Here is a 26790-nt window from a genome sequence, read left to right on the forward strand (position 1 = left end):
CCCTTTAATAAAAGTTTCTAAATAATTAAATTTATTTATTTGTATATGCTAAATAAAAATGCTTCTTATGCTTCATTATTTTAACTATATCCATAATATGTTTTTCTCCAAAATTACTACTATGATTTTAAATTTTCCTATTCAGATTTTCAGTGTTTCTTTATATAAATGCGAGAAAATATCTAGATAAACATATGTATTAGTATATTATTATTATTATTAAAAAATCTGTAAATTCTCTCTTTATACACAAATATTTACAAGTATATCTTGTGTTTTATATTGTTTGACATCAGTTATAATTTTAGAAAAAGCTTTTAACAAAATAATATTATTGAAATTTTTTAATTTTAACTGTTCATAAGTACTATTAATTTTTTTTAATTAGAAGATCAATTTTGTATTCGAATTAATAATATATATATATATATATATATATATATTAATAATTTTAATCTGTACGTTATAATTGTATTTAAAATTTGAATTTATTAAAAGGTGTTAATATGAAAATAAACACATATGCAAAGCTGGCAGGTACTAAAATGAGTAGTCTAATTAAGTACATAAGAATCCATTCCATAATAAGGGCATATGAGTCATCACAGTTGTTATGACTCCTTGGTCCATCTTAAGGAAACATTTTACAATAATATTTTAATGGGAAATTACACTGATATAAATGGGAGGGAGAAGAAAACATAAATATCTAATTACATTCCAAGCTTTGTTACTTAAAGACTGCCCTTTTAGCTAGAACCAAAAAGAATGGATCCTTATTGATCAAATGGGTATGACCCGGTTCATACTTCACTGCAACTTAAGACTCTTCAACCTGCAAGGAAATTATAAAGGGAAAGATAATTAAGCCTTTTGAAGAAAGATAATCCATTATGGGAAGAAACACATTAATTCTTGAAATTCTTAATTAAAAGGGAAAAAGAAATATATATCTATATATATATATATATATATATATATATATATATATATATATATATATATATACCTTTTTTCTTCATCCATGAAGCTATAGGGTTTGGCGGTTAAACCAGCTTTTCTGTAATTGGGCAAAGGAACTTGTCCAGCTTCAATCTGCCTGACATCTTCAACAAGTAATTCATAATGCCTCTTTACTTCTTCAACAGTTTTACCACCAACAGCTCTGGCTAGATTATGCCAACGGTCTGGGGTGTCCCTGTCATAGATGGCCAAAGCATTCTCAAACAATTTGTTTTGCTTTGGAGTCCAAGAAGAGCCTGAGGCTGAGGCCATGCCAAATAATATGCTTAAAGAAATTAAGATATAGGATATATATCGAGGAAGTGGTATGAGCAAGAGTTTCTGCTGTTACTGCTATTTATATAGGTGGAGACAGAGAGAGAGAGACAGAAAAAAAAAAGTGGGGTGGTGGGTCTTTTGCTTTTGCTTTTGTTGCAAATCAGTGGATTAATTTGTTTATTGTGCTTTCTGGCAGTTATAAGGATTCATTTACTAAATCATTGCAAACAAGCTATCTAGTCATAAAATTTCACTCTATTTATGTAACGGTGGAGTTACTTAATTTATGTAACGGCATGGTTGCTATACTTGTAATTTGAAGGTTACAGTCTTTAGCTATAGAAACGGAGGGAGAAAGGTTGTATTTGTATATATCAACTATGACAAATAAGGAAAATTTTTTTTATTATTTCCTTTTAATTTTTATTAATTGTTTATATAAATATATGTATATATGTTGTTGTTTCTACCCAGCTTGCATTGATTAATGGTCATATAGTGTGATGGCATAGGTATTAGTCACATGAAATGCATGTCATATTCATGTAATTTGTTCTTACATGCATATTCCTTTGATTGGGGAATGATCTTTCTTTCTTTTTTTTTCAATTATCCGTAAAAAATATTGAATAAAATATATAAATAATTAGAAATTATTACAAATATTAAATAGTGACCAGCTTATTTCTGTTTGCTTTTTGGCATGAAGCTAGTATACATTTGTATTTTTAAAAAAACTGAAAAGGTTTACACGGTTCAGGGTTTGGTTCAGTTTCTGTGCAGAGAGCAATATAGTACAAACAGTTGCAGTGCCATACAATTACTAGTGTATATGCATATGTATATAATGAAAGAAAGGAATCCAGTGGGTCCATATTAATCCAGTGGCTGTACTCATGTAATGTTCACGGGTGCTTGTGAAAAATCTCCAGGGTGAGATACTGTCGATCCATGGTGCTGTAGAGAAAGAAAGCCACTTTTAATTATTTTCCCTTTTAGGCGTTTTCTGTGCTGTTTTCAAATTCCAAAAGCCAACACAGTAGTTACCACTCCCACTGTTAATTCTTACTCTCTCTTCTTTATACAACCTTCCAAAACTTGTTTCCCTGGCTACTAGATCTTTACGTACAATTCGATCTCTTCATGTAAACCTTTCTTTCTTCTCCGGACAATAAATCACCACCTGCATGGCCATCTTTTTGCATTTTTTCCGTTCTCACAAGCGTCTTCACACAGCGGTGAAGTCAGTATTCTGTTAAAACTCTTCTAACAGTAGCCACTCTAAATTTCAAATATCTGACATTACATTTATATTTTTAAGAGGTAAAGATTACAGCTGTATTTGTGGCTGTTGCCATAATTACTTTGGCCGGAAGCGATACAAAAATTTTCTTCAGTTAGGTAAAATTCGGGATAGAGAAGTGCACAGTAGGCCATGTGTTGATTTTTTTCTTGTGAAAGGTAGATAGATAGTAATGCTAAAGATACTGGCATGTGACACGAATCCATTTCTTGTTTTGAAGTAGAAACAACGACTGAATACACATCTCTACCCTTACAAGTACAGTATTATAACGAGTAATGATCATTTTTTTTTTTTTTTTTTTTGTAAGCTACCACAATCACAAACTTTCCTTGGTTTCGATCTAACCCTTTTTAATAGAAATTGAACCCAACGTGTGATCCAATTAGCAAGGAGATGGAGACAAAGAGTTATGAAATCTTATCCTCATCTTTTTCTCTAGCCGGTTAGGATTGGAGTGTTAGCCAGATACATAATGATAACTAATAGAAAAGGTCGTATGATATGTCTATATTGTAATTCAACGTATTATCTAGATTAAACCATGTAAAAAGATTTAAAAAATTATTAATTTCATTGATTTGATTCATAGATGAAGCTATAAATCTAGTCTAGACAAGTATTTTCTGTTTTGCTTTACTTCTTTAAAGATCATTTGTCACACCAAAAATAAAGTATACCCTTCATCATTATTTTGACTTTTACATTTTTTAAGAAAAAAATAGTTAATAGGATTACTTTTCAATTGTTTATTTATTATTTTTCCCTTTATCTTTGTCCTAAATATGCAGAATAGCTAGACGTATAGTACAGGAGTCAGATCATTAAATTATTTAGATTTTTTTTTTCCTTTTTTTTTTAATAGAACACACATATGAGATTGGGTAAAACAGATTTTTTTTTTTTTAGCAAAATCACCATAATTTTAATAAAGCATACTAACTCGAGTATATTTCACACATATATATGTTGGGTTATCCCACATCGGTTGTGGAAGGGGTTAGTGATCAAATTATAAGTGTGAGGAAAAGTCTCACCTCTTTTGGGGTTGAGAAAGCTCAAGATCACCTATCAATGTATTCACTCCACATGCATTTTTTTTTTTTTCTTATGATGAAGTATTATATCTTTTTACAAATAAGAAAATCCAGACAAAGCTGCAGTACTATGATGTCTGTAGATACATGATGAATATTGATTCCTGGACATTGAATCTACTGCTAGATATATAATTAACCTTTTCCTTCAGAAGCTTTCATGGGAACTACTTTCACACCGTGTGGTAGTTTCTTGGCCACCAAACACGGATTAGACAGCACACAATTTTGTTTGTTACTTATTATTTCAAAGATGCAAAGTGCTTGACCAGCTTCTTGAAAATAACCTCTGCAACTTTTTGAGCCCGCTGTACAAACCCAATCTATCAAGCTATCTGTACATGGCATATATATACATCTATGTACAATTGTGTACATAAATTGATATTTAGAATCCTTATCATCATCCATCCATCCACGTCCACAGCTACCAGAATTTATCTATCTTGATGATATACCTTACCTTTCTTTCTCAAAAGCTTTAATTAAGGTGGCCCGGAATTGCAACTTGGAGCTTGAGCTTGCTACGTGTTCTTGTGTGGATTCCTCCAATATCAAATTCTATATTTTGTCAGGCTAGACCTAATGTGAATGGGAGAAGGAATCCATCGATTTAGACCTCTTGATTGCATGAAATACCTGCATAAAGGAAGCAAATAATTTATGAACTGAGATCATATCAAGTCTTTTATACATTTAATAACATTTGAAATAAAATGAACGCATATCAAGATATAACTTAATAATAAGTATATATATAATTTCGCAATAGATCCAATTTTGAATCTCCCTCGATATATTTATTAGACTGATAAATAATTTCAATTCTCTACAAGTTTAATTTCTAGGAAATTCACCCTATTGAAAGGGTTAAAAAATTTTTTACACAAGTCCTAATTATACCCAAAAAAAAAAAATTATAAGTGACGGAGAAACTAGATGCAATCGTATATTAATAAATTTTGACTTAATACTATTTAGTCTATTTTAGTAAAGTCTACGACTTTTGTTTTCTTTTTTTTTTTTTTTTTTTTTCCTTTGCCTGATCTTTCAAGCCACTTGACAAAAAAAAAAAAAAAAAAGGAAAAGAAAATTATTTCTTTTAAAAAAAAAACCTTTGCCGCACATATATGGGTCAATATTATTGTTGAATGGAAGCCATTGTCGGAAAGTGATGAATACTCGAAGATGCACGTCAACACACCTATCAAATGGATTATACCTGTCTAGACAAGATCCTGTAGGCCGGACTTATGCTCTATCTACCAACCAACCAATAAAAATATGAAATTTTTTAAAATTGTTCATATTTTTTTTTTCTCTAGCGAAAAATATCATATATTGTTCAACAAAAAATTTTAACTGATGCATGGATGGAGCCAAGATCCAGTTTAAATAAGTCAAACGGTCTATCAGGAATGGAAGTAACATTTAGACATTCTTATTTAGGATTGTCAAATAAAGTTGTTGGATCCGTTTGAATTTTAGAGAATAAATGTTTGTTCAAAATAAAAATTTATATGAAAATTTACAATTTAAGTGGAATAGAAGTTCTATATGACATTTTCAAAAAAAAAAAGAATGTTCTGTTCTATATGAAATCTTGTTGAAATTGAATCTTAACGAGTCGATTAAAATAATTCTAATTTTATTATCATGCTAGCTCTAAAATTTGGACTATTCTTTCAAATCATATCCTTTGGTTTATCACTTATGAGTTTTCCATTCATCAATAAAGTTATTCCTTTCCCTAAGGAAACATGATGTAAACCGAGTACAAAAACAAATAATTCTATCACTGAAAAGAGGGAAAGGATCCCAAAGGATAAGCAAAAAGAAAGAAAGGATTCAAAGCATAAAGGGAAGAAAGAAAGAAAGAAGGGAATTTTTTGTTTCGTTTCGTTCTTCCACTGCTTGAAGGAAGCCATGGAACTTTATTTACTATCACTTTTTAATATAAAAAGTGGTACTCAAAATCATAAAATTACAAAATGTAATTTTTTCCGTTTCTGCTTTGCCTTATGGTCTTCCTTTTTCGGTCCTGAAAATGTTAAAAACAAGACCCATCGGTACCACTGTCCATTGATGGGCAACTTTCAAAGTTTATAATGCGCCCTAAGCGCAATGCTCTAGAATGTGCGTTGAAGGACAAGATTCAGTAGGAGACTTCCTGTATGATATGATAAGGTTTCCTTTCTGATGATTTGGTCACCATCATTGCATTTTCAGCGAACCAATTCCCTATTTCCCTTCGCCTATGCAAACCACAGTTCTCTTTTTCTGCAGAATAACTTTTTTTTAAGGGAAAAGACAATAACTTTTCTTTTCGTAAGAGTATCTGATATAGTCAGAGATATTTTTGAGTTCGTAAGTCCGAGCCTTAGGCTGAACAACACGAGATAGGTATAAACCCGAGTAAGCGAATTGGATTTCCACATTATAACAGCCCATCTAAAGAAATTAGGCCCATGAGTGTGTGGCCCAATTGACTGTTGTTGGGCTTCTTCGTCTTTGCATCAGATGCAAGTCGGATTCAGGATTCAGAATGACGCTTTGACCAGAATCCATTGGATAACTACAAATGGCAAGTTGCCAAGTTCAGCTGAGAGACGTCCGGTCGTTCGATGACCACGGCAGAAAAACGACAAACTGGAGCATGAACAAGAAAAACGAGATGCCACTAAAATTTGGGTGGGCGAAAAACATATCTTAGTTGAGGAAAAAGAAAAGAATTGTTAATTAATAGTAATAATGAGAAAGGCTAGGTTGGAACTTTCATAATTATAATTTCTAAACATAGGCACATGCTCTTATCATGCTAAGTTGCGCGATTAGATTCCAAATTATGCTATCAATTATTGTTAATCCAATCTTTAAAGTGGATTATGATTAAATTAGACCCTTCATGCATGTTCTATGGGAAAATTTAGAAAATTTATCTTAACTTATGGATTGAAATTATTAAAAACAGAAGAGAAAATTGTTAAAATGTAAAATAAATTGATAGTATCTGATGTTAAATATATATATATATATATATATATATATATATATATATATATATATATATATACAGATAAATCTGTAGGTACGTGTTGACGATGAGAAGACCATATGATAGGGTTTATGCTTTCTGGAGAGAGACCGAGTCAAACAGGTGTCTTATCTGGGTCGGGTCGGGTCGGGTCTGGGAGTCGGGTTGGCTGCTGAAACAAAACAACCAATGGACGATTTGGCAAGCCGACATAATGGCCAAGTTGGACACGTTACATTCTTCTTTTCTTATTATATATTAGTTATTTCCCTTTCAAAAGTTTAATTATATAATCCGAATATTTTACCTAATACAAGTTAATATTATAAATGTTTCAAATTATTAAATTTTACTTATCAAGAATTATTTTTAAATAATCAAATATTATAATTGATATATTAAATATTTAAAATATATTTAAATTTTAAAATTATGTGATTGAGTTTGAACATATTTAAATTTATGTATAAATTCACCGTTATATTTTTTATAAAAAATATAAAAATTATTAAAATTTATATATTCAAAATCAATCCAACTTGCATTATGATTAAGTACTGTAATTCTTTTTCTTCTAAGATATTTTGCCCATGTATTAAATTTAAAGTAGCTTTTAAATCTTGTCACGTCATGTCATGCTCAATGAAAAAAAAAGTTAAATAAGAAAAAGGGTAATGGGATATTATTTTATGACCATTCCGCTTCGTTGTTCAGTGTGGACTTGCATGAATTGTCCGGTTCACTCTTTCTTTATCTTGATATTTCAATATTAAAATTTTATATTTGTCTATTCATGTGAGAAAATAAAAATAATAAAGCAATTCAATCTTTTTGGATAATTTCATAGCCATAGAATGAAAAACACGTATTAAAATGTGAGATAAGGTCTCGTTTTTTCTCGTTATTAAATGAAGAAAATAAAATAAGAATAAAATGAAACAATGCATTTTATTTTATTTTTTTATACTTTTATAAAAATATTTTTTTATATAAATCTTGCAGTATTCGAGTTAGATGTAGTTGAAATTTAATGGATTTTTAGATACAATAGTTATATATCAATAAAACATTACTAAATTAATTAATACTCATTAAAAAATAGAGTTTCAAATTATACATGTTTTTATAATATGAAACCGAAAAGTGAATTCTTTATTAAACTGAAATAATAGTATAAAATTTATTTTTTAATATTTTTAATTTATTATAGTATGTATTTGTATTAATAATATTTTTTCCAATTTTGACGTATAAAAATAATTTGCTTAAGAAATTAATAATGGTATTAAAATAAATAAATTAAATTCCTTAATCTTAAATGCATGACAAAAATGAATCAGTGAAAACAGAATAAAAAATTCAAACAAACGAGAAACAAACAAAACAAATACCAAACGCGGACGTTATGGGGTCGACGTGGGACTCCGCGTTTGGAAAGTGTCACGTCACTTGCAAAAATAAAAAACGGTTTGGTCGTTGTTATCGATCGTGAATATAAAATTATACATTAAATCAATAAAAATTTAAAATATTATTTTCACTTTTTTACATATATGTCAAAAATATTATTTTTTATTTATAAAAAAATTTAATCGACCGAAATAATACTATAAGTTATTCCTATTAATAAAAAATCAATCAAAATAATAAAAAATATTTTCATTTTAATAAAAATTAATTTTTGATTCAGGAGATAACATAGTTAGTTTATTATGAAAAGGAAGCAAAATTACAAAAAAGGGTCTCCTATGTAAAATTATTGAATATGATGGGGGGATTTGTTCCTTAAGTTATTGGGCAGTGAGCACCAACAGCAAGTGTTAAATAGTGGGATGCTTCAGCTTGACCATAAATTTAATGGTTGACTCCTCACAGAATTTCTGTGGCTTTTTGGGGCCCATCAGTTACTTTTCTTTTTTACCACAAATTATCCCAATTCGAAATTAATTACTAAAACCTTCTTGTTCGTTAAATCATGATAATCATTAGTATTTCTTTAACTATACTTTCTTTTAACTCTTTAATTCTCTTTATTTTATAATAATAATAATAATAATAATAATAATAATAATAATAAAATTCTTTTATTTAATAATAAAGTACTGTTATAGTAATATTGTGTTTATGTATTTATTTTTTATTTAAAAAAAAATATTAAACTCGTATTTTTATCATAAAACATCAGTAAAAAAAAAAAAAAAAGCAGTAAAAGAACACTCTTTACTGTAACAGTTAATAATATAAAAATGTGCGTGAATTATCCAATAGCATTTCCATATTTGAATTTTAGTTAGCCAAGAACTCCGTATAAAACCCAAATACGGCAATTAACTTCACTGCGGACTAAAAAACACAGATTCAAAGTCTACGTCTTCTTGGGAAAATTCAAATATGCAGAAAAGTATATGGTTTATGATTATGACTTTATTATAATTTCTTTTAGGAAAAAAATTTTTTAATTGTATGTAGCAATTCAATTCATCACAATATTCATTAAAAAAAAAAAATTTCAATGAAAAAAAAAGAATATAATCCATTTAAATTTAAAAGGTAAGCTTTATAGTTTCTATGGAGGATCAAAGCTAGCCTTTCTCTATCACCGCACTGAAGTTGAGTTCTTCGTCAACCAGCCATAACATAATGCTTATACTGTGCCGGTGTAGTCAGCCACAAAAACCAACTCCATAAAAGAGAGAAAAAAGAAAAGAAAAGGCAAACAGGTTCATTAAAAGCTATCCGGTGACTGTGAAAGCGACAGAGTATTAGTAGCAGAGACCCGGCGGTTGGGGCATTTCCTCTTTTCTCTGCCATTAATATCTGCTGCCTCGTTCTTCTTTAAAGCCCGTGCCATTTTTTGCAAAGAGTTTCTGATAAGTCTGGTTTTAATATTATCGCAAAATCAGGAAATTGGAATCAGAGATTTTATTTAAATATATCTCAAGTTTAAAATAAACAAAGATAGAGTATGTACAGTTGTTCGTGGTGATTATTATCTATCATTATTATTGTTATTATTCTTCTTCTTGGTTAGTTCTAGTTCTGGTCTGGGTTAAACAGAAAACACCAGTAGCAATAATAACATAGAAAACCGAATCGAAGCTCGTCATTGGAGGTAAGAATATTACACACAGAACAAGAAATTTATTTATTTATTTTTATTTCTTGGGTTTTAATGCGTTTTTTCTTCTTTCAATTTGTTGGCGCAGAGAAGTAGTGGACTAGTCAACATCAATACCAGCGCTAGTAGTTTCAGCAAGAAAAAGAAGCGGAGGAAGGGCCACGATAAACATCATCTCCACATTATTACAATACCTTAAGCAATGGCAGAAGCTGGAACAGTCCTGTTTCATGTAGCTCTAGTTTTGTTGTTGATTCACAATTCGCTGGCCCAGCAAAGCTTATTGAACTCCGGCACCGAACGGTTAGCATTGCTCGATCTCCGGTCAACTTTAGGGCTCAGAAGTACAGACTGGCCTATAAAATCCGACCCGTGTAACACTTGGACTGGAGTTCATTGCAACAACGGGCGGGTCGCAGGAATCAATATATCGGGGTTTAAACGGACCCGGATTGGGCGTTCAAATCCCAGGTTCAGCGTTGAATCTCTTGTTAATTTGACGTTTCTGGAGTCTTTTAATGCTTCTGGGTTTTCACTTCCCGGTTCTATACCATCTTGGTTCGGTTACCAGCTTGGTTCACTGCAAGTGTTTGATCTCCGGTCTAGTTCAGTGACCGGTCCCATTCCAAATTCTCTCGGTAATTTAACTACACTTGTTGCTTTATATCTATCTAATAATCGCCTTGCTGGTAGTATACCCTCTGAATTGGGGCGGTTAAAGCAATTATCAGTCCTTGACCTTTCGAGGAATTCCCTTACTGGGCCAATACCCTCTACTTTCAGATTGCTTCGCAACCTCTCAAGGCTTGACCTTTCTTCCAATTACTTATCTGGGTCGATTCCACCTGGTTTGGGTGACATTTCTACACTGCAATCTTTGAACTTCTTTGATAATAATCTTGCTTCGTCAATTCCTGTTGAACTGGGTAACCTTTCTCAATTGGTTGAGCTTAACCTTACCAAAAACTCACTTTCTGGGTCATTGCCTGTGGAGTTATCTAGGTTGAGAAATTTGCGAAGGATGGAAATTGGGGATAATGAACTAGAGGGTGCATTTCCAGATGGTTTATTTTCTATTCTTGACAAATTGCAAGTTGTGGTGTTGAGTGGTAACAAATTTGATGGTGCTCTTCCTAGTGCATTTTTGTCACGGCCAAACTTGCAGGTTCTTGATGTTTCTCATAACAACTTAACGGGTGTTCTGTCAATTTTTAGTTCAAATGGTAATTACAGTGGTGTCTTCTTCAATCTTTCAAAGAATCTGTTTTATGGAACTTTGCCTTCTACATTTGCGAATTTTAGTATGGTTGATCTGTCTGGTAATTACATCCAAGGAAAGGTTCCCGATGGTAGTCAAAGCAATATCATTCTTGACAGGAACTGCCTGCAGTCTGTGTCAAACCAGAAGAGTTTGCATGATTGTAAAATATTTTATGCTGAGAGGGGCTTAAGTTATGACAAATTTTCATTCACAGAATCACCATTGCCTGAACCTGAACCTGAACCTGCACATGTTCGAAAGAGGAGAAGAAAACAATGGCTATATATTTTGGCTGGATTGGTTGGTGGAATCGGCTTCATTGTGATTTTGGTACTGGTGATGGTAGTTGTCCTGGGGAAGTGTAACAGAACTATTGCAAATCAAAGGGGGAGTGCAAATGTGGGGCCTGTTCCAGAAGGAGATAGCCCATCACTTCCTAAGGACCCTACTGTTATATCAGGCCTGAGAGATTCATTTACCTACGAGCAATTGCTTTGTTCAACTGGTGGATTTAGTGAAGCAAATCTCATCAAGCATGGTCACTCAGGAGATCTATTCCAGGGTTTCCAGGATGGAGGAAGCCCCATAGTTGTAAAAAAGGTCAATTTGCATTCTTTGAAAAAAGAATCGTGTATGATGGAATTAGAATTATTCAGCAAGTATTCACATATAAGATTGGTTCCGTTTTTGGGGCATTGTTCAGAGAATGCCAACGAGAAACTTCTGGTCTATAAATATATGCCAAGTGCAGACTTGGCTAGTTCCTTGCATAGGATAAGCGATTTTGAGGAAGTCAATTCCCTAGATTGGATTACAAGATTAAAAATTGCTATAGGAGCTGCTGAAGGCCTTTCATATCTACATCATGAGTGTAACCCTCCCCTTGTTCATAGGTATTCCAAACATTTGCATTTGAGGGAATTCATTTTCCTTTGGTTTGGTTGGTGATGTTTGCTGGCTATGATTTTACATTTACTGCTAATATTTGTACTAGGTTGAATTCGTTATTCTGGATATTGCTTGTGGACAATGCAATGCCCTTCACATTTATTATGCAACTTATCATGCTCTGTATTACAGGCTTAGACATTATTCTGATTGACTTGTCTTCTGTTATTTGAATTTCACATAGGAACTAAGCATCATGTGTAGTTTAAGACAAGTGGACAGAGTACAGTATTCTTTTACTTTTGGTTAGCCCAAGTGATAAGGCATGAGATGGAACTCATGGAATTAGATTAGAAAACTTTATTGAATCTTAAAGTAGTCTCAGTAATTTGACCATATTGATGCAACGTCCTAGGAATTATCACATGAAGAATCTAGAAATTCTCGTGGTTGAGACTATAGCAGCAGAAATTCCTAAAAATAAAAGCTGAGTTTCAGTTTGAGCAGCTGTTTTCCAGATATAGCTGATGCAGGCACCTGAAACTTCTGTCTTTTTCAGAAGTTATGATGGATGCCTGTGTATAGAGGTGTTATGTAGCATTATATTTTTTGTGTTGCCAGAATTTAGAAAATCAGTGATAATATTTCCTTTACCTTATTATGGATTCCCAATCTGCTGAATGCATAATTCTCTGCTAGCTGAGAAAATGCTCAACTTTGAAATGCTCACATGCAACTATGTTTTTTTTTTTTTTAAATATTTAAAGAGACATTCAAGCAAGTAGTATCCTTCTTGATGATAAGTTTGAGGTGCGACTTGGAAGCCTGAGTGAAGTCTGCATCCAGGAAGGGGATTCACACCACAGCGTCCTCACAAGGTTCTTGCGGAAACCACAGTAAGTATTGCAAGTACTTTTTTTTTTCCGCGTTTTGAAGCTTGCACTCACTTGGAACTACTATAGTATTTTATGCCTCTTCTAATTCAATTGTTTGATCATTAATAAAGAAATTGATCTGTGATTTCTGTTTCTCATTAATCTTTTAAGTGACCGTCCATGCTTGTTAGAGTCAATGTCAAGATTGCTTAGAATAATCTAGTCTTTTTTTTTTTTTTTTATGCCTCTAAATTTATATATAGTAGCCAATAATTTATGTGCTAGTAGCTGACCATTCTTTGGCTTGTTCATGCACTCTAAAACTTACTGTTCTAGGCTTAGAGTTGATAAGTTGCATATACATTTCATTCAGACCCTGCTTCCCTTTTTAGTCAATTTAAGGTCACTGAATCATGAATCATGGCCAACCTAATGGGATTTGTTTTTGAATGTTGGAAACACAAATATGGAATCTTTTGTAGATGCATTTTGTGTTTGGTGTTTGTCTGCAGAAAAAGGAAAATCAATGGTTATAATATTCGTCTTTTATTGATGCTATGACCACTGCTCCTTGTCATTTTATTGTGCTTCATCCAAGATGTAGTGACAATTCTTGTTTTTTACGTGCAGATCCTCTGAACCAGGCCCTTCTGGTATGTATATTCTTCACACATCAACTTCTTGATTTTTAAAATTCCTCGCACTCTCTTTTTTTCCAACATATAACTTTGAATTTGTTTTCCGAGTGTCACTACCAAAGGACTCTAGTGAGTTTACTATGTAGAGTTGGCAGTAAAATTATATCTGTAATCCATGATAAATAATTCAGAATCAGAACTCTGTTGTTGCTTGCTGAAGCATGTTTTTTCTCCAATGTCTTTGTGTAGTCCTAGCAAATGTCAAAATTAAGCAAAATGTTAATTATATTTCCTTGGTAAATACAGGTTCATCGTCAGTGTCTTGTGCTCACGATGTGTACTGTTTTGGAAAGGTCTTACTTGAGCTCGTAACAGGAAAGCTAGGCATTAGTAAATCGGATGATGCCACTACAAGGGAGTGGTTGGAACACACACTAGCATACATCTCTGTGTATGATAAAGACCTGGTAACGAATATTGTTGACCCATCTCTGATCATAGACGAAGATTTATTAGAAGAGGTCTGGGCCATGGCCATTGTGGCAAGATCATGCCTTAATCCCAAGCCTTCAAAACGTCCGCCAATGAAATATATACTCAAGGCATTGGAAAACCCCTTGAAAGTTGTGAGAGAAGAGAGTTATAGTTCAGGGCGGCTGAGAACAACTTCATCTAGGAGATCTTGGAATGCTGCCTTTTTTGGTAGTTGGCGACACAGTTCATCAGAAAATGCTGCTGTTCCAGGCCACACTAACCGAGAAGGTGTTAGTGGCTCAAAGCAGCCTGGAAGAGTAGGGTCATATGGCAGCAGTGGAATTCAACACACATCGTCTAACAAAAGGTTATCAAATGAAATTTTTCCTGAGCCACTTGAAATGCAAGATGTAGAGCGGCAAGACGAGCATTAGCAAGCATGGTGTGTTTGTATCTGTTCTTCAAAGATACTGTGCGTTTGACAGTTTGTGTTAAACTTAAACAGTGTCTTTAATAGCCTTTCATCAGTAGTGACTAAAGCAATTGATTGAGCAGCTGATTGGAAGAGTTTTCTCTGCTGAGACAGATGCCATTAATGCATAATCGAAGTGATTATCATGAAGAAGTTCTACAAACAACGAAAGCAAGATGTTTTCTGTAAACAAAAATATATATTCTTCAAGGTTTTTAAAGTTCAAGCTGCAATTTGTTGCTGCAAATCGATTGTTTCTCATTAGCTCCATCAGAATACATATTGTCAAATATGAAGAGTTCAGAATTCAGAATGTTTCACTCCAGTTTGTATTGCTTATGGGACTTCTCCCAGCCGAGAGTTATAAAGTGTTTATATTCCTTGTCGGAGTTCCTTAGAACTTAGAAAGATAAATAAAAGAAACAATTAAACAACATCACTCAACTAAATTGAACTGACGAGGAAATAAAAATGGAGTCCAAAAACTAGTGTTATATAATTATTCTTTATTTGAAAATGTGAGGAATCACCCCAAGGCTAAACCAAATTCAAGATAAATCAAAAATTACAAATAATTCAAGAGGGTGTCGTATTGAGCTGGGTTGAAGCACCGCTTGCTTTAGCATAGACAGGGTGAAGCTGAAATCCATCTTTGGGTTCAACATGCACCCACTTGCGGCCACTAAGTTTGTGAGTCTCAAACTTGACATTTCCTTCCTTCAGGGCATAAAGGGTGTGATCTTTCCCCATCCCGACATAGTTTCCAGGATGAAATCGAGTTCCCCGCTGCCTAACTATGATATTTCCAGGTATCACCCTCTGTTAAAACATAAAAATAAAAATAAAAAATCAACCAAGTTAAATAGTGCTAGAAATTACAGAAGGTCTATTCTCAGGATTAACAGAGAGTTTCACCTCGCCGCCAAATTTTTTCACTCCAAGGTTCTTAGGTTTCGAATCTCGGCCATTCTTGGTGGATCCGGCTGTCTTCTTGGTAGCCCAACGCCTTAAAATCAAGCTTAATCCACCAGCAGAGCTATCTAAAGAAACAAGTCGACAAACAGAACATAAAACCATCAAATCCCAGAAAAATCATGGAAAAATACCCTCTTTGCGGGAAAATTTGGGATTTTACCTCTAATGCTTTCGTATACAGGAACATTGGTGACAAGCTCCTTCACGTTTAGACGTTTGCAAAACATTGTTGTAAAATTCATCATTTTTCAATTGAAAATCTGCTAAAGAAGAAATTAAATATCAGCTGCAAATATTATGGGAGAAATCGTCTATAGACTCGGTAGCTACGAAAACACATGCGTTTAGAGTTGGAAAAAAAAAAAAAGGAATCGTTTACAATAACGCACCTAATACTTTATTTTAATCGGTTCTAATTGATCGCAGAACTCAGGGAATCTTCTTCTTTGTTGCGCCTGAATCCTGATCGGCGTCGTTGTTAGGGTTTTGCTTGAAGGTTTGGGAGATTTGAGCTAGTATGAAATGAAGCAATATTATTTTGTGCGCACCGTTTTACTGTTTTGTCGCACATCATAAACGTATCGTTTCAATTTCGAATTTATCATTCAGGCCCAGCAACTAATTGCGATTTAATAAACTTTTGGTAATTATTTCTATTAAAATATTAAATGACTCATAATTATATTGTATATTATTATATATATTTTTTATTTTTTAAAATTAATTCTCTGACAAAAAATATAAGTTATTTTAGAGAATTTTTTTTTAAATGTAAGTTATTTTGAGAATTCAACGAGTAATTAATAATATTTTTTTTATTTTAACCTTATTTATATTAAATGCTATAATTATTTTTACCATCTCATGAAGAATAATTTAATTAAATTAGCAAAAATTTTATTATAATTTATAAAATTAAAGATTTATATTTACGAAAAGAGAATATCTTATATAGATAAATAAAAATTTATTTATTCATTTTCTGTAGTAATATTTAATACATTATTTATTGTTTTCAAATAAATTTAAATAAAATAATCATTCAAAAATACTAATTTAAAATTAATCAATTAATTATTATACAGTTATAGAAATCCTCATTACACGACTAGTTTCGTGTCATTGTACCCAAATGTACATTTTCATATTTTTTCTTTTTAGCTTTTCTAGGGTAAATCATTGGCTAGTACAGCAGTGTCCCTTGTAACATTTACCATTTCCATTGCAATAATATAAAGTTTAGACGAAAAAACAAGAACAAATTTGATTGAACTTGTAATCGGTTAGAAATTTGAACTTCAACTCTTAACTTACATTCAGTTGGCTCCTTTGAATAGAGTAAGAGTCATGATGTATAAAACAAACGGTACAGTAGGTAATCTTATTCAGCATCTTGTAAGTAAAGAAGTTCAATACTCAAATCACGATTACCAGAAACTAATTACAGGGGAGCAAACACAAGACACACAAGGGAAAGAGAAGGTCGGAAAAGAATAAGAAACTTTGGTTGGGCAATGTTATTATACTCCTCAGAGCCTAAAAAATGGATTATGCTCCTTCAAAAAGCAAGCCAGCAACCAAACAGGTCTCACAGAGGAATAATATCAAATTCATGAGGCATGAAGTCTTCACTTGGTCTGTAGTATTTGTCTGGAGAATACAGGCTTAAGTTGGATACTTGGCTAGTATAAAGGCAGGCAAATCTCTCAACCTGCACAAAATGTGCAACAGAATGTTAGGTTTTTAAGGTTTTGAAGGAACATATTATAGCAGAAACGGGAGAGAGAGAGAATTGCAGAAAAGTTGCCCAAGCTACTCTAGATTAAAACAATCAGACCTTACCTGATGTGCAAAACGAGAGTTTTGATAGCCAGTCTTCATGAGTTGTCCCCAGACCTTGTGAAACTGCAATTGAATTTGCGGTCAAAAGGAGTCGATAACTAAATAATTAACTATTTATATTAGACCATCAGCAGAAGGTCGAGAATAGAAATTTAAATCAGTTCCTTTACCTTCTGGTGACATTCTCGTTGAGCCAGTTGGTGACTTATTCTTACTTGATACCTTTGCGACTGTTAAAAAACCATTGAAGAAGAAATCATGAGCAAACTTTATATAATTCAGCCAAAGAATTTTCTGACTGCAACACTGGGAACTATTGACCTACCTCCAGTTCATTTATGGAAGCAGTTATCTTCTGCTTCTCATCAGCATTCAGATCCTCAAATCTGCACAAATTGAAGAACATTAATAAAATTAGAAAAGAAGTGAACAGTTTAATGCTCATCTAAGACTTCCCTGTTGCGTGTGTCAGCATACCCATTACATGACATTCATGATAAGGATTCTCATGTTACTCGTCCATTAAAACCAAAAATAACTACAATGACTTACAACTAAATAATATTCCGCATCCTACTTCTCATCTCATAAGCAATTGCAATCCTTATAATGTCAGAGTTGCAGTTTGTAATGCCAACCCAAACTTGAGAATATGAAACAAGGCTCCAATAAAAGAACAAAAGTGAACAATGTCCTTGCCACATCAAACCTGTGACATGAATTAAGATAGTTCCTAAGCATAACAAACAGCTGAGAAGACAAGTTTACAGCAATCTCCATCGCCCCATAAAACAATAATTTGGGGGTGATCATTTCCAAGGAAAGGCCCACAAGAAATTGTTCAAAGAAACATTTAGCTAAATGAAGGAAACTCTAAAGTCTCTGGTTGCTACCGAAGATATAGAGAAGCATGAAGGGAAAACAGAAAAGCGGTGGCAGACTAGCAGATGACTTCCCTATCGCCAATGGAGTTACTATGAACTGCAAGAATTTGTACAATATAAAAGGGCAGCGTAGATGTACACTTACTTAAGAGACCACCTTAGATGATGTACTTGATCTTCAATTTCATCACGCTCATTCCTCATCAATCTAAGTTGCTGGAAAAAAAATCAAGAAAATCCAAGTTGATGTAGAAGCAGAATGAATAAATTAACATCATCAAATAGACTAAAAAAAGAAATTCTATTCATGACAAGCCCCTGCATGAGCTATAACCACCTAAATAGCAAGAATGCCAACAACTCAATACCTTGCGTGTGTCCCTTAATTCCCATAGCAGTTCCACTTCTCTCGCAAGCTCTGGAACAACAAGCATTGTTCTCCAACCTGTGATCAGAAATGCATAAAAAGGCAAGTGAAAACATAACCATCTCATAGGTCAAAGCTAATCTTGCAGGTAGCACATAACAAAACCTAGATTATAAACAAACTCAAACGGGCTTATTAGGTTCTGATAATATTGTAAACATGCAAAATTTATTATGTGAAGATGGAAAGATTTTATGAATGGATGACAAAAAATGACTTCTAAATCATCCACATTCCATATAACCTAAAGGATCATGCACAGCCCTGTCAAAAGAATCTACTTAGGAGCCATGTAGGTAAGAATGTAGACACTTAAATGCTCATAAGAGCCATGCAGGAACTAGAGATGATGAGATAAGAATGTTATACCAAGAACCTTTTTGCTGCGTAAAATATCTCCATAAATATGGTCCCCCACATAAAGAACCTACTAAAAGTAAAAATGTTAGATTAAATAAAGCATATGTTCAAATATCAACACATATTACAAATAAATCAGACTTGGGCATCAAATATTAATATTGCTTTCCTTATTTAAACAATTTGTGCCATCACATGGTTGCACATGCAGCAATCATTACTTTCATGCCCATAAAACAAAAGAAGAGAAACAAAGGAAAGAATAAACTTCGCTTATTGACTATTAATGAGGAATCAATGAATCAAATTTAAAATCACCTGTGAACTTGACTCAATTGATAGCAGTTTATGAAGATGAGCAACATTGCCTCCCTGAAAGGCAGGTTCAAAAACATAATTAGCTGTCCTGTAATAGTTGTTCCATATGAATATTCAAGTTGATAATAGCTAAGTGAATAGGTGATGTGGACAAGGAAATCAAGAAAATTAGGCTCAAGGATTTTAGGATTATGGTCTAGATTTTATTTAGGAATTATTTTAGATATTATAGTATAATTATATTTCTTGTAGTGTTATATTTATATTTCTATTTTAATAAATAAGTTAGTCAAGAACTTTCAGTCTAAGGGGCAATTCTGTAATTTCAGCTTTGCTGAAATTCTGACCCCATTTATAGAGGAACATTTATACTTTTTTAAAAGTTAATTAGAGTCCCTGTTGGTTTAGGATAATGATATGCTGTTTTAGTTTATTTTGGGAATCTAGATCTTCGAAGGATGAGGACTAGCTTTTAAGTCCTATTAAGTAAAGGTTTAGGAATAGTTTGGGTCTATAAATACCCATGCTTGTAGTGCCTTTTAATGAAGTTTTCAATCAACATACTACAGCATATTATGCTTTTATCTTTGAGTTGTGCGATGCAATTCTAACCCTAGCAAGTAATTCTTTCTTCGTAGGAAGAGTACTAGATCCTATTAGTGTGATGCTAGTAGTTTATTTTCTTTCCCTTAATTTTTTTTCCTTTATTTTCTGAAGAAATTTAGATTTGCAACACTGGTACTCAAGTCCTAATTCTTAATTTCTAATTTTCTATAAACCCTAGCCTAATCTCCTAAACTTCAAGTTTCCCGAGCCATCCTGTGTCAATAGGCGCTATCTTTTATCATATAGCTGCTAAAGTGGATTAGAATATGCATGAAAAATCTCTCAAAAAAATACCTGGAAAACTCGACAAGGAGCATTCGATCCCTTTAATACAATACTTGGTGAAATATTTCCAACCTTTTTAAGAAATGAAATATGAATCAGTAGAAGCATATAAATTGCAATATAAAAAGTAGAAAGATGTATAACCTGAGGCATTGGAGTGCCATTATCAGTATTAAGTAGCATTCCAGACTCAGGTACAACCTCAAAAAGATTAGCGCGATTGTCTTCATGGAAGAAACCAGGTTTTGCACTGCTCATAAAGTTACTTCAAAGTCAGAAGTTAAAGAATTATAACTCAGCTCAAATATGACCTAAATAAACATGTCTGAGTGAAACAATATGCGACATATAAGGACACTGGACAACCTACTTAATTCTTTAGGCTTTAGCATCAACCACGCACAGAACAGGATGAAAATGGAAGTCAAGTGGAAACAATCTATATGTCAATCTTACACATGAGACAAACATTAGGCTTTTGGATAGGAGATCTGGAAACACACACACACATGTACCAGTCAAGCATTCATTTTGGATTCCTGAATCCAAATGTAGCCTAGATATCATGAATACCAATATATTAATTACTTCATTTTGAATACCTATCTGGCACCATTTCAAGCAACACAAGCAACTTAATACGAAGTATATGTTCAAAATGATATGAAACCAACAATATGTTTGACATTGAATGATGTTACACTGCTGTAAATGCATATTTGAGTCGGAGTAAAATGTTTCAGGGGGGAAAATTGACCTGCCAGTGATGACAACATCAAAGTACTTGAGCCAATCAAAATTGCGAGCTTTACTACCATTCAAGACATGGGTTCCGCAAAGAAAATTCATCACAATGTTTGTGTAGTCCCATAAACTGCAAAAGATAAACAACATTGAGCCAAATCCAATACTATATTAGAAAGAGATATGGAGAAAATTAGGAAAAAAAAAACGACTATGATAATGTATTAGCACTCTGTAACATTAATTGGAACATCAACATGACATTGATCAATTTTCTAAAAAACATTGGTTGAGTAAAGGAAAAACTAAAGGAAAGAAAAGGGCGTTGGTACCTATTTGTCACCAAGAATGTTAAACGGCCAGAATCTCTAAGCATTTTGAGCATAGGAACTATGGATATATCCTCATTGATGTACCTGATAGATTACAAAGAATAGGCTAAATGATATAAACACTAGGAATTTGTTAAACAAACATAAACACACATATGACACATGCATCATCAATAGACTTGAAAGTATTAAATTGTGGTTCATGTCATTTCTGAATTAACTAAACACCAACCTTCCAAATTGACAAAACATAAAGCCAAAAACAACAGAATTCATGATTTATTTACATATAAACCTAGAAAGTAAATGTCTACTTCCATCATTACCTCTTTGGATCTTTTGCAACCATTTGTTTTAAAGTTCCATCGCGATGGCACAAATCAACAGCAGCTCGAACATCTTTGTACATACGAGCGTAACTGAAAGAGTTGGTCAAGAAAAAGCGGAAATTATAAGAAATTACAAATAATTGCATCAATTTATGAGTCAGAGAAATGGTTCTTGAGTAAAACCATCATTTTTTTGATGGACGGGGAAGTGGGGTCCGGGGAACATTAATGAACATTGTTAATATCAGTACATATCCCTAGCTCAATCAGAACTAAAATTCAATCACTTCAAAACATTGCTTTGGCACTTGAAACATGAGTTAATTTCAATTTGACAACTGATTTTTTCACGAAGTGTACATGCTGTTGCATAAGTGAGTTACATGTTTCAGCAGTTGTCATCGTCCTAAACAAAACTTCAATAGAAAAAACCACAAAAGAAAAAGAAAAAAATTTCACTAAACAACTGAAGATAAGTACTGAGTAAAATTCTTACTCAGCTCCTGGAATTTTTCCTGGATTATTGTCCTTAAAGTCAACAAGCTGAGCAAACAAATATGCCTCAGCTAATGAAAAAAGAGTATCGATTAAGGCATAATCAGGCTCATCAAAAGCATCTCGTATAAGAGTACTCCCATAGGTATCAACTTTTTCTTCCTTAGACATCTCTCGAAATCCATGGTAGGCCACTTTCACATATTTATGCCGATCCATCTGTGCGGTATTATCAATACAAACATTTCTCATAAAAAACTGCTGTGAGATAAAACCCATCATGACTAACAAATAACTGCTGGAGAAATTTAATTATGACTAACCTTCAAGATATTGCCTCTCTTTTTGTCGAGAACCAAGCCTCTGACCATGTACTTCCAATCAAATGACCACTCTAGCAACTGCACAAAACATCACTTTTAGCCTCTATGCTATCAGAACAGGACAAAAAAAGGTGTGTGCTAAGTCAGACAAACCTCTTTTGGATAACCAAGATCATACACCAACTTTCTGATTGTGCCTTCATATGCAAGAGACTCAAAGGTTTCAGGTTTATATTGTGCCAAGGTGTAATCCATATCAAAGCCAACAGCCGAAGTGTTCTTCATATACAGTGACCTGTTGCAAAAGATCTGCTTTCCAATTTCAATTTTATGCCCTCCTTCAGGAGACGACCATATGCATGGTCCTTGAAAACCATCATTGCCAGCCAAATGCTGAAACTGTGACGTTTTGTCACCAGAAACAGTCTTGTAATTCTCATCCATAATGTAACTGGCGTGGAACTGATTAGAACCTGAATGGTTTAGAAATGGAAGAAAAAGAATTAGCATCCATGCTGACAGAGACTGGTATTCGAAACGCATCAACCCATTTATGTATACACACAGCACGTTCAGTACCTAAAATTTTGAAACATCCGTCTCCCAAATGTCAAGACAACATAATTAATGAAGTTGGTCAAGACATTGCAGACTATCTTTACTCATTCCTTAAAACATTATGCTTTTGGAGTGCTCTTTGATCAAGTTGACCAGTCTACATGATTAAAACTATAGAAGAAAATGACCGATGAAATGACTAGCAAAGCCGCAGCCTACTAGCCGCTATTTCTCTCCAAGTTAATCGAATTCATGCAGGAAGTTTTACCGACAAACCATTTTGTGGTCAAAAAGTCAAAAGAGTAGGAAAAGAAAAAAAGATTGCAATTCTTGACAAACAAAAAACCTGGACTTCTTACCTGCAAAGGTCAATCAAAAGAGGGCACAGTGAAAGTGTACCACGTTATGTTCCCAGTCTAAGAATCTTCCAAGATATGCTCCAAGTAACACCTAAAAATTCAATTTCTCCATTAAATAACAGTTTCCTTAGCCCCCAAAAACCAAGCCTAAGAAATCAACTTCTAAACAAAACCCAATTTTGACAGTAACAACACACTTCATTAACACCCAAAATCAAAAATGAATGACACAGAATTCCACTCAAATACTCAACACAGACCAAGTAAAGAAAGCAAGAAGTAGCTAAGAGTTCATATAAGAAGAAAAGAGAAAAGTAAACTGACCTCCTGTGTGAATTCCTCTGGTTTTGTACAGAAAGCGATTCGGTTTCCCTTGAAATCCCGTAGTGGACCAAATCCGGGAAGAGAAAGTAGGAGAAAGTTCAGGAGAAAAAAGAGAGAGACAAAACGAAACAGGCCGCTTAGGAACTCGCATCGTGGAGTTATATAGACATCTCGGGAATGTGAATTGCTGATGAAAGAATAGAGAAGAATCGGATACCAGAAGAAATATGCGATTACAAGTAGGCAAAGGCAATGAAGTCGTAGGCGTGGAACGAGACATCTAATAAAGCCTTAATTCGGAATTTGAAAAGGAAGTATTATTCCCATCTAGAATTATATTATCCATAACGGGGAAAACAGAAATTAATTCCTAGTGCGGTTCGTTTCATCAGCTCACAGAAAAATAAAAGGAAATTTTGTTTTTTGGTTCAGTTGCGCGCGCGACAAAGGGCGAACGAGGGATAGAAAGAGGAATGCGAAGCGTTGTTGGGTTGAGGTGGAGAAATGTACAGGAGAAGGTTAGGGTCAAAGAGACTGGTTGATCCCACGTGGAGGTTTGACGTTTTAGTGAGAGACTGGTGGTCGTGGTGGTGGTGGACCTGTGTGGTGGCGGTGGTGTGGTTGCTAGTTGCTAGTATAGCATCTATAACTTGCGGTGGGGCATGGTAGTGTCGTGCACGGTGGAATCAGATGTAGATCGTACGTGCCTCCGTCTGAGGATTATTGACATTTCTGCCGATAGATTAGATAGAATAGGGAAAAACAACGTTCACTCACCAGCATTGCTAATTTTTTTAAAAGAGATTTTTAAAATATTTTCTAATTTTAATACTATAATCCATCATAATATATATATAAACTGTTATCAAACGAACTCAATCAAATGCTTTATAATTATTTATTTTCTAAATTCTTCTTAATATCAATTACCTTTTTTAATTAAACAATAATACGGGGATTAAAATTGTAAACCTTGACAATAGCATTGCCATGCAAAACGATGGGCATAGAATGGAAATCATACACACAACTTGACAATTTTGGCTTCTTCCTGATAGTGATAGTGAGCCGAGAAAAGGATTACGCAATGAGACGATTTTGGATAGACAGCCAACTATCCAAGATGTGTGATTTCTGAGCGATTCTTCTCACTAACGCTGGATCAAGTGATCCCTCCTCACGCACGTGCATCGGTGCATGCAACCTATCACATATAAATGTAATCATAGCCACGTTTTATCAATATTAAGTTTTTCCAACGGCAAGTCGTTCATATTATTAAATATAAAATAAATTTTTGCTGCTAAAAAAAATTAATTTACATATATAGTATTTTATTATTTTTTATAAATTATAATACTATAAATAATTTATATTATTAAAAATTTAAAAACATTTATAAAATGAAAAAAATATATATTTTATAAAATACTAAAATCAAAAACTCAATGATTAAATAACTTGTTAATGAAATAATATATTTAAAAACATTATTTACAATAACATAAATTATTATGTTGATACTTTTTATGTTTTTAGGTGAACATATTATCTTGCATTTCAATATCTTATATAAGTTAAATTTTTAGTAATTATTTTTATAAATATAATATATTCCAGAAATATAAATATAAATGTTATAATATAAAAAATAGACTTTAAAATATAATTGATGGAATTAACTGTTGCTGTTGCTCGAAACTTTTATTGATTATCAATAGCGATTAAAATTAAAAAAAAAAAAAAAAAAAAAAAAAAAAAAAAAAAAAAACATGTCTGATTTAATAGTTAATAGATTTTAACTATCAACTGTATAAAATAAGTGACCGTGATTAGTATAAGGGAGTATTTAGCCATATGGTATTACAGGAAACGTGCTATTAATGTGTTTACAAATAACAAATGAAAGTACTTATTCTGTTAAAAAGAAGAAAAAGAAAGTGCTCTGATAAAAAGCAAAGGGCAATTTGCATCCTTTAGGTAAATATTTATAGAATTGTTTAGAGCATATCTACAGGAACCTTATTTAGATATTATATTCGAGAATATTAGTATGATCTCATTTCTATGATTTTGAAATATCTAATCCATTTTTACTTTTCTTCCAATTGGAGGAATATTCTTGTGTTATTAAATACTTGGTGATTGAATTTTTTTAAAGCTAATATCATTAAGATAATTAATATCCATATCAAGCCCAACGTGTTATAAATGAATTTAAAATATAAAATTTATTTATAAATAAATAATTTATATTTGAAATAATTTTAAAATTGAAATTTTATTTATTTTTATTTTTAAAATGCTCATAGTATAATAATTTTAGAAGATTAGGGAGATGGATAATTTTGTTATAAAACTTTACGTGTTTAAATTTATTGAATTTATTTAAAAATTTCACATTTTTTAGAGAAATTAATTTAATTATATTTAAATTCATATAATTGAATTATTCTTTTTTTTATACTAACGCACAAATTTGAATTTAATTTTTTTTTTCATTTATGGAACTCATTTATTCCAAATAAGTCTGGTATTCAACTTATAATAACTAAAGAAAACTTGATTAATATGGATAATTAAAGAAATATCATCTTATCCATATCTATCTACTTATTTAAGCTGACGTGGCAACTTAGAATGGACTAGAAGCTGATTGCGTTTATTAGTGACAATTACTCTGTCCAACGAATGAGATTGACACAGCAATTCGTTAGATATCGTCATGCCGTTTTTTTTCTTTTGAAAGGTCATCACGTCGTTTATACTTTGATTAGATTTAAACAGGTCGATGTTGTCGTTCGACTGTCGTTTATGCTTTGGGTTAGATAAGATTAATGGCAGATAAAAATATTATTGCTTGACAGTGAGGAGGAGCACCGTGCATGCACACGGCACACCACATCTCTCTCCGTTGAAGTCTAACTCCTTCCTCCGTGCGTCACTCTCTTCCTATGAAACATTTTATTCATGGACTTATTCACTTAAATCTCTAAATGATGCACACGAGCTATGTTCTTTTTTAGTCGATTCTTTGTAAAATTTGAATGAATACAGGAATTACTTTGTCTTCTACACGAGGCTATAAATTTTCTAAAATTTTCTTGGCATATCGACCTTTTCTACGCCACTCATATTACGGCAGAACTTTTTCCCGCCAATTCTCAAACCTGCAGGTCCACTTCCAT

General features: G+C 32.8%; 4 protein-coding genes across 7 annotated transcripts; 1 reads left to right on the forward strand and 3 right to left on the reverse strand.

The window, feature by feature from the left end:
* Positions 1-538: 538 nt before the first annotated feature.
* LOC105633797 (protein RADIALIS-like 3) lies at positions 539-1345 on the reverse strand. Its single transcript, XM_012216466.4, has 2 exons — positions 1010-1345; positions 539-835 (listed from the first exon to the last, which is right to left on the reverse strand). The coding sequence occupies exons 1-2, from the start codon at positions 1273-1275 to the stop codon at positions 811-813; spliced, it is 291 nt and encodes a 96-aa protein (XP_012071856.1). The 5' UTR covers positions 1276-1345; the 3' UTR covers positions 539-810.
* Positions 1346-9122: 7777 nt separating this feature from the next.
* Positions 9123-14821, forward strand: LOC105633796 (putative LRR receptor-like serine/threonine-protein kinase At2g16250). Its single transcript, XM_012216465.4, has 5 exons — positions 9123-9827; positions 9922-11987; positions 12750-12878; positions 13488-13510; positions 13802-14821. The coding sequence occupies exons 2-5, from the start codon at positions 10036-10038 to the stop codon at positions 14401-14403; spliced, it is 2706 nt and encodes a 901-aa protein (XP_012071855.1). The 5' UTR covers positions 9123-9827; positions 9922-10035; the 3' UTR covers positions 14404-14821.
* A 106-nt stretch (positions 14822-14927) lies between these two features.
* LOC105633795 (uncharacterized) lies at positions 14928-15984 on the reverse strand. The gene is made up of 4 exons (XM_012216464.4): positions 15806-15984; positions 15577-15676; positions 15357-15481; positions 14928-15260 (listed from the first exon to the last, which is right to left on the reverse strand). The coding sequence occupies exons 2-4, from the start codon at positions 15659-15661 to the stop codon at positions 15018-15020; spliced, it is 453 nt and encodes a 150-aa protein (XP_012071854.1). The 5' UTR covers positions 15662-15676; positions 15806-15984; the 3' UTR covers positions 14928-15017.
* A 670-nt stretch (positions 15985-16654) lies between these two features.
* LOC105633794 (HAD-superfamily hydrolase, subfamily IG, 5'-nucleotidase) lies at positions 16655-24368 on the reverse strand. Of its 4 annotated transcripts, XM_089726187.1 has the most exons (18): positions 23603-23651; positions 23279-23369; positions 22515-22834; positions 22362-22439; positions 22040-22257; positions 21541-21633; positions 21215-21298; positions 20896-21012; positions 20283-20388; positions 20148-20210; positions 19248-19301; positions 18939-18996; positions 18511-18587; positions 18288-18358; positions 17584-17644; positions 17429-17488; positions 17259-17321; positions 16655-17127 (listed from the first exon to the last, which is right to left on the reverse strand). In XM_089726187.1, the coding sequence occupies exons 3-18, from the start codon at positions 22803-22805 to the stop codon at positions 17005-17007; spliced, it is 1617 nt and encodes a 538-aa protein (XP_089582313.1). In that variant the 5' UTR covers positions 22806-22834; positions 23279-23369; positions 23603-23651; the 3' UTR covers positions 16655-17004. The 4 variants fall into 4 exon arrangements, with proteins under 4 accessions (XP_089582313.1, XP_012071852.1, XP_089582314.1 ...); XM_012216462.4 differs by lacking the exon at positions 23279-23369 and having other exon boundaries at positions 23603-24363; XM_089726188.1 differs by lacking the exons at positions 23279-23369; positions 23603-23651 and adding an exon at positions 22941-23055.
* Between the last annotated feature and the right edge of the window lie 2422 nt (positions 24369-26790).

Source organism: Jatropha curcas, chromosome 9 (genome assembly GCF_041381405.1).
Source record: "Jatropha curcas cultivar XTBG-Jc1 chromosome 9, XTBG_Jcur_1.0, whole genome shotgun sequence".
Classification (NCBI taxonomy): domain Eukaryota; kingdom Viridiplantae; phylum Streptophyta; class Magnoliopsida; order Malpighiales; family Euphorbiaceae; genus Jatropha; species Jatropha curcas.

Excerpts from the sequence above, each read along its gene's own strand:
- LOC105633794 (XM_012216461.4), bottom strand. The coding sequence starts at position 23,882 with ATGTCTCGTTCCACGCCTACGACTTCATTGCCTTTGCCTACTTGTAAT. Across the intron at positions 21,634-22,039 it reads GGAAAAATTCCAGGAGCTGA|TTACGCTCGTATGTACAAAG; the intron begins GTAAGAATTTTA and ends CAACTCTTTCAG. Across the intron at positions 17,489-17,583 it reads CTTCCATAAATGAACTGGAG|TCGCAAAGGTATCAAGTAAG; the intron begins GTAGGTCAATAG and ends GTTTTTTAACAG.
- LOC105633797 (XM_012216466.4), bottom strand. The coding sequence starts at position 1,275 with ATGGCCTCAGCCTCAGGCTCTTCTTGGACTCCAAAGCAAAACAAATTG. Across the intron at positions 836-1,009 it reads TTCATGGATGAAGAAAAAAG|GTTGAAGAGTCTTAAGTTGC; the intron begins GTATATATATAT and ends ATTTCCTTGCAG.
- LOC105633796 (XM_012216465.4), top strand. The coding sequence starts at position 10,036 with ATGGCAGAAGCTGGAACAGTCCTGTTTCATGTAGCTCTAGTTTTGTTG. Across the intron at positions 11,988-12,749 it reads AACCCTCCCCTTGTTCATAG|AGACATTCAAGCAAGTAGTA; the intron begins GTATTCCAAACA and ends AAATATTTAAAG. Across the intron at positions 13,511-13,801 it reads CTCTGAACCAGGCCCTTCTG|GTTCATCGTCAGTGTCTTGT; the intron begins GTATGTATATTC and ends TGGTAAATACAG.
- LOC105633795 (XM_012216464.4), bottom strand. The coding sequence starts at position 15,661 with ATGATGAATTTTACAACAATGTTTTGCAAACGTCTAAACGTGAAGGAG. Across the intron at positions 15,482-15,576 it reads TGTATACGAAAGCATTAGAG|ATAGCTCTGCTGGTGGATTA; the intron begins GTAAAATCCCAA and ends TTGTTTCTTTAG. Across the intron at positions 15,261-15,356 it reads TGAAAAAATTTGGCGGCGAG|AGGGTGATACCTGGAAATAT; the intron begins GTGAAACTCTCT and ends ATGTTTTAACAG.